General features: G+C 35.8%; 1 protein-coding gene across 1 annotated transcript; it reads right to left on the minus strand.

The window, feature by feature from the left end:
* Window positions 1-6,131: 6,131 nt before the first annotated feature.
* Window positions 6,132-7,034, minus strand: LOC129951648 (glutathione S-transferase 1). The gene is made up of 2 exons (XM_056063894.1): window positions 6,838-7,034; window positions 6,132-6,777 (listed from the first exon to the last, which is right to left on the minus strand). Exons 1-2 carry the CDS (start codon window positions 6,933-6,935, stop codon window positions 6,204-6,206), a joined length of 672 nt encoding a protein of 223 aa, XP_055919869.1. The 5' UTR covers window positions 6,936-7,034; the 3' UTR covers window positions 6,132-6,203.
* Between the last annotated feature and the right edge of the window lie 298 nt (window positions 7,035-7,332).

Here is a 7,332-nt window from a genome sequence, read left to right on the forward strand (position 1 = left end):
AACCAATTTGAAAGACTGACATTTACGTAAATGGATCGTTGAACTATTCCCATAGGAAGTTATTGTAATGGGTCCGATTTGTCAAATTGAAAATTTTGACATTTATCGAAGTTTCAAGTTCCTTGGATTGAAATAAAAGATTTTTAGAAAGATGTCTGTGCGTGCGTGTGTACGTACGTTCGCGACGTTTTTTTCGTCGTCCATAGCTCAAGAACCAGAAGAGGTATCGATTTCAAATAAATGTTGTTATACAGATAATAATGAAGAAAGGGCTCTCAAGAAAATTGCGTGTGTTATTTTTTACCATGGCAGTTTGAAAGAAAGGTGAACAGTGAATATCTTACGAATCAAAACGCTAGAGACTTGAAATAAATATTATATAATATATTGTAACGTGATATCAAAGAAGTATATTTTTTGAAAAAAAAATCCATTTAACGGTTTTTTTTATAAATCAAAAAACTGAAAAAGAAATTGTCACCTCAACGAAGAATAATGTTTTTGACATCTGATAAATTTTTGAGAAAAATCAAATTGACATTTTTTTTTATAAAAAATAAAAATCAAAAAAAAAACATTACTCAAAGTTGGTAAAAATTGAATATCGATTCAAATATCTTTTCAAAAACTTGAAATTTAGGCTTCAAACTTATTTTATCTTATAAGAAATATTGTTTTCAAAATTCTGAAAAATGTTGAGAAAAATCTAATGACAATTTCTTACAAAAAATAAAAACCTAAAACAAAATGTTTAAAAGTTGGTAAAAATTGATTTTCGACCCGAATATCTTTTTAAAACTTTGAGATATTGTCTTTAAACTACTTTTATCTTTCAAAAAATATTGTTATAACATTCAGTAAAATTTTGAAAAAAATCGAATTGAAATTTTTGTACAAAAAATTAAAAACCTAAAAAAAATTAACAAAAGTTGGTAAAAATTGATTTTCGACTAAAAAATTTGATATAATAGCTTCTAACTAATTTTAACTTATAAGAAATATCGTTTTAAACATAAGAACAAATTTTGAGAAAAATCGAATTAAAAGTTTTGTTTACAAAAAATAAAAACCTACATAAAAATGCATAGAAGTTGGTTAAAAATGATTTTCGACTCAAATATCTTTTCAAAAAGTGTAGATATTGGCTCTAAACTACTTTTTTCTTTCAAAAAATATTGTTCTTAACATTCAGTTAAATTTTGAAAAAAATCGAATTGAAAGTTTTTGTACAAAAAATTAAAAACCTAAAAAAAATTCAACAAAAGTTGGTAAAAATTGATTTTCGACTCAAATATCTCTTCAAAAATATAAAATATTGGCTTCAAACTAATATTATCTTATAAAAAATATTGTTATCAACATTCGATAAAATTTTGAAAAAAATCGAATTGGCAGTTTTTTTACAAATACTAAAACTCTATAAAAAAAATACTAAAACTTGGTAAAAATTTACTTTCGACTCAAATAGTTTTTCAAAAATTAAAAATATTTGCTTCAAACTGATTTTATTTCACAGAAAATATTGTTTTCGATATTCAGTAAAATTTATATAAAAATCCAACAGTCCGTTTTTTTCATAAAAAATAAAATCTACAAATAATAGTACGCAAATTTGGTAAAAATTGATGCGAGTACATATAGACAAACTTTTAACCAACACAAATCGACAGTCGTGATGGGAAGTTATCAGTGTAGGTCGTATCCCATCCTCTTTCTTTACATAATCGTCCAACTACGAAAGCAAGTTGCAAAATTGTAAAGAACATTGAAGAGACTGGATTGGTTACAGAAAATATCGCTACTTCAAGTGAAAATGTTGCCGAAGACCCAAATGTGTCGATTTCCCGTCGTTCTCAGGAATTAGGACTGTCTTACGGCACATTATGGTGTATTTTGCATTTGGATCTACACCTATATCCATATAAAGTCCAGCTTACACACCAACTGAAGCCAGCTGACATCGTAGATACGTCGAATGGGTGCATGAACAACAAACAGGCGGTGGATGGCTATTTTTAAACAAAGTTTTCTTAAGCGACGAAGCACATTCCTTACTCGAGGGCTATGTAATAAACAAAATTGTAGTATTTGGGGGTCTGAGAATCCTCAAGTAATTGAAAAGAAGCCTAACATCCACAAAAAGTCAATGTTTGGTGTGCACATTAGTCCGGAGGTGTGATTTGACCTTACTTATTCTAAAACGTCGATGGAGCGACTTTCATCGTCTATTCGGAGTCTTATGGTCATATGATAACAGACATTTGATGAATACGACTTGCAGAATATGTGGTTTCAACAAGACTGTGATACATACTACACAACTCTAAAGAGTATAGCTTTATTGCAAGAGGAAATGTTTCCTGGCCGTGTAACTTCTTGTCGTTGCGATATAAACTCGCCACCAAGATCATGCAATTTGACATAACTGGACTGGTTTTATGGGGCTATGCAAAAGATAGTGTTTATGTAAATAAATATTTAACTTCTGAGCACTTAAAATCAATATTTGTTAAGTTATTGCTGAGATACAGCCCAATGTGTGTCAAAAAGTGGTCGAAGGGTATCTAAAAAGAATCTATGCTTGCCACAATTCGCGTGTTGGTCATTTAAATTATGTAGTATTTCACATAAAAGAAATATTATGAAAACAAATGCCTGGCAAAAATCCTCGTTTCAAACCCTCCCAGTGGGTGCCAAAACATTAGCAATGCAATTTGACCATAGATACGGGGTCCCTAATTTCAGTGGTGGTGTGAACGTCTTACATAATCCGTGCCGAAGAATGAAAGGCTAGGGGGCAAACCAGTCGCTAACGAGCTCATTCCGATGCCTTGGCAGGGTCCGTTTTATCTTCTGCCTTACAGCGGTATATCGGCTCTGCCGGGGCTGACCTCTTTTTTCCGACCTACTCGTGGGACCAAAATTCAAAAACTTTTATAAAATAGACGAACTAGACATGACAAAAGTAGAACCATCCACAGACTTGGAGGATAAAATCTTGGCATCCAGCCAGGAGACTTTGAAGGTGAGCTCATTTAGCACTGGTAGTTCCAGCACTTGTGAGCAACCCAAAACCCAAAATCGAGGAACCAAAAAACCATCAGAAGTCGCTCTTCTCAGGAACCGCTTCAAAACGGCCGCTCACATTCTTGCCAAGATTGCCAAAAATGAAGAGACCGGAGTGATTCATGAGAGGGACGCACAAGATAAATAAAGTACTAGAAGGTTGTTGATGAAACAAAAACCTTTTGGCCAGCCCAGAAAAGGCCGTTAAGCGAAACAGATCTCAGGTAGAGATCTGCACTTCTCAGAAAAAGAGCAAGCTTGACGACCGGACAAAACCAGTGAAAGCACCATCTTCTGGAGCAGCGCAACTGCGTACTCTTAGTCAGGTTGTCAGGGATGACCTCCACGTAGCAGTTGTGGATGAGCTCTCCACAAACAGCAAAGGTTTGCTGAACGTGTGGAACTCTATCGAGGGCACGCTCTCTGAGATGGTGCCCTTACCCTAGTTTTGACTCTGGCGAGATGCCCAGGCGGTATAGGGTAATTAAGTGTGCGGATAGATTTTTTAAAGATTTCCTTAGTGAATGGATTGCTAAGGTGAGCAATGACTGGGAGGGCTTGAAACTCAAGCTTAACCCAGCTAAGGACATCCCTAGGCAACCGAAGGCTCGCATTTGGTTGCCGCTCATGAGCATAAAGCCAAGCTGATCCCCATGCACGAAGAACCGCAGAAGACCAGAGCCAGAGTCTAGGGGCTCTCGAAAAGGCCGAGTACAAACTCAGTTTTGGTAAGGAAATGCCAAAATTAAAATTCTGCAGAGTCGGGGAACAGACACCGACAAAGCTGATGACAACGTCCAGGTTGACGATGTTATAAGCGGAGTCAAGATCCCCAGCGAGTTGCCGGGCCCCAGCTATGCAGCTAAAAGTAGTTAAAAATCGCGCTGAAGGTCATCCAGTTTAATCTGAAGCACTCTAAGTGTGCTTCAGATAATCTGAGAGTTTTCCTTAGGGAGGAAAACTTCGACATTGGCGTTATCCAAGAACCGTGGATAAAAGGCCAAAAGGTGCAAGGGTTCCAAGACAACCAATGCGACCTCTTTTATAAAACCGCAGATCAAGACCAAGGTAATCCCAAAACTTGTATTTTCGCTAGGAAACATTTAAAAGGTTTTTCATATGCAAATTTTAGCACTCCTGATCTGATAGTTGTCATATTTGAAGATAAGAATAAACAGGGTTTACTGTTGGCCTCTTTTTACTCTGCCCATAATGCACCATCACCTCCAGAGGAGGGGTGCAAAATCATAACCAAAGCTAACATCAAAAAGGCAAACCTTCTGATCGGAGGCGACGCAAATGCTCGGCATGCCCTTTGGCGAAGTTCTGAGATCAACGAACGAGGTGAGTCACTTTTTGATTTTATTATTGAAAATAATATGCCCATTTGTAACAGAGGCAATACTCCCACTTTCGTCTTTGCGAGCTCGGAAAATTATGATGGATGGGAGGATGTGCTTGATGTTACTTTAGTGTCACCCTGATCTGGGTTCCGGGCCATAGTGGTATCGTGGGAAATGAACGGGCTGACGAGCTGGCCAGGCAAGCATCGGCCCTTCATAGCTCACTTGTGGAAATGGTTAACATTCCTCTTGGAGCTATGAAGGGTTAAATCATTTCTATCTACCAAACTGAATCAAACCGAAGGTGGAGCAATTAACCCAACTGCATTATATCTTGGAAGATATGGCCCATCTATAATAAAACCCGTACAAACGATCTTCTATGCAGGCCAAGGCAAGACAGAGCCAGGATTGTTGCGGTTTGTGCCGGACATTGGCCTATAGGAGTTCAAAAGGGTATGGTATCAAAACGGCGCGCTACAGCGCTAATTGGATCTGAGGATAGGTTGCCTTGAGATCGCCATTTCGACCAACCTACCTATGAAAACAAATATTTTGTATGTGTTTTATTTACGTTTACTTTTAAAACCGCAAAATAGATAACCCTGTGTTCTGTTAAAGTTTAAAAATAATCGACTGATGGAAACAGATAAGACGTTATCAGTTTAGATCGCATCCCTGCCTCTTTTATTTTTTAAATAAAAATCTTCAGTTTTCTTAGTATAGGTATATTATTTTCCTTATATTTCCTAAAAATTTCCACTGACTCATCCGATTTCTTTATAATAAAACTCCACGAAAATTTCCATTTCTATTTGCTATAAATCTTCTTTTTCGTATCCTTTAAACTGAACTGTATGTCGCGCCGGAAGCACTTATGGAATTAGAAGGGTTACACTACTTACTACTTACAACACATACCTTAATTTACATTCATGTAGAATACTCGTACTATCATCATGACATTTCATTTGAACTGCAACAATATTACCCACGGGATTATATACTTTTATCCTTACAATAACGAAAATGTTGGCGCCAAGACTCCTTTTTTTCCAATCAATGCAGACAAAATAATAAAATAAGAAAAAAGGACCTTCATACGTTCAATGTAAAAAAGAAACCAACCCTGGTTGTCAAATGTAAACAATATTCTTTTTCTACTTTTTTACTTTCGGTTGACAAGTAGAATTAACATAAAAGTCCAATTTTTCTATCAACATAGACAAGCAACACATTTTCTTTGAAGGATACAAAAACATGCATGTATAAAAGAAAGGATATATGTATACTATGTGTGTACGAATTCACATTAACTGTATCCACCCTTTATTTGAGTTTTATTAAGCAAACTTTATACGGTCAGTTATTGTCAACCGTAAAAAAATTGTTAAATCTGACGAAAAAGCAAATAAAACTAGAAAATAAAATTCCTGGAAATATGTAACAACCAAGGCTCGTAAAATCCTGTAATTTAGTAATGTAAGATTTCCTAGAAACAACCAATATTCTCTTTAGGAAAAACCCGTTGAAAATATTTTTCAAGAAAAACCCTTAAGCAGGCATTTAAAACCTTAATGTCTCTTCTTTGCTTCCTTAAACACCTTAATTGCAATTTGTGGTACAAGGTTCACATTCAATACTTTTCTTAACTTTTGAACTTCAAAATTCGAAAAATCCACAAAAAAAAAAAAAATAGAAAAAAACAGAAACAACATCTCGTGCCAATTTTAATTTAAATATTTTCTTCTTTATTGAAAAATTTTCAAACTCAACAATTTGATTAACAAATTTTCACTTCTTCTTATTTTCTTCCATTTTCTGTAAAAAGATTTCATGCAATAACTTAGCTCCCTCGCCGTTGCATTTCTCATAGTACGGCAACGCTGACATACGTTCGACCCATGCAAATAGATTAGGGAAAGTCTTCTTGTCAATTGGAGCCAAATTGTGTGCCGTCGAAATGGTTGCAATGCAACACAGATCTGCAATAGTCAAATTCTCTCCACAAACATACGGATGACCTGTTAAACAACTCTCCACATTAACGTAGGCCTTTTGAATATACTCGATAGTTTCTTGAGGAACATTCGGACGGCCAAAGTATAAGACCGGCTCAACTGCCATCCGAACTCTTGGGAAGAGATGGCCACAATCGAAGAACAGACGCGTCATGACATTGTTGCGTGCAAACAGTTCTTTGGGATAGAGGTTGTCGTTCTTGGAGTACTTGTCGGCGAGGTAGGCACAGATTACGTGGCTGTCTGTAATAATAACTCCATTGTCGTCGAGCACTGGAATTGTGTGTTGTGGATTGATCTTCAAGAACTCTGGAGTCTTGTGTTCGCCAGCAAGAAGATTCATTGGGCTGTTTTATGAAAACGAAATGAGATTCTTTGTATTAAAGATTGATAAGTTTATAACTTACCGAAGATCCAATTCGACGCCTATTTCGGCTGCGGCTAATAAAACAGCACGGCAAGGGGGGCTTCGAGCGGCATAGTATAAAATTGGTTTGGAAGACATAATTTAACCGGTTTACTTGTTTTTTTTGAGGCGAACAGAAGACAGAAAATAAATTGGACGTGACTCCCTTGTTTGGAATTGGAATTCCTACTAAAGTTGACGTTTGTAGCTAGCTTATGTCAGAGCTCTCTTTCTTGTCGGCCTGATGAGTGATGTTGCTTATGTTTATATTGAGCTTGGTCAGCTGATCATAAAATGTAATAAAAAAAGCTTTTTATAGAGCTTTGAACTATGGAAACGGAACGTGTTGGATGAAATTCTATTTTCGATCACTCTCTTAAAAAAAAAAAAAAAAAAAACAAAGTTATTTCAAAACTTAGCAAAGCCCAGGCTTACATAAGAGTGAAGTATGTATTCACTTTTACTATAATTCTTATCTTTAATGAGATTTGATAAG

The sequence above is a fragment of the Eupeodes corollae genome, chromosome 3, assembly GCF_945859685.1.
Source record: "Eupeodes corollae chromosome 3, idEupCoro1.1, whole genome shotgun sequence".
Lineage (NCBI taxonomy): Eukaryota > Metazoa > Arthropoda > Insecta > Diptera > Syrphidae > Eupeodes > Eupeodes corollae.

What these genes read in the sequence shown, in the direction of transcription:
- LOC129951648 (XM_056063894.1), bottom strand. Translation starts at nt 6,935, where the DNA reads ATGTCTTCCAAACCAATTTTATACTATGCCGCTCGAAGCCCCCCTTGC. An exon ending in GGCGTCGAATTGGATCTTCG is followed by an intron (nt 6,778 to 6,837) that starts GTAAGTTATAAA and finishes TTCATAAAACAG; the next exon opens with CCCAATGAATCTTCTTGCTG.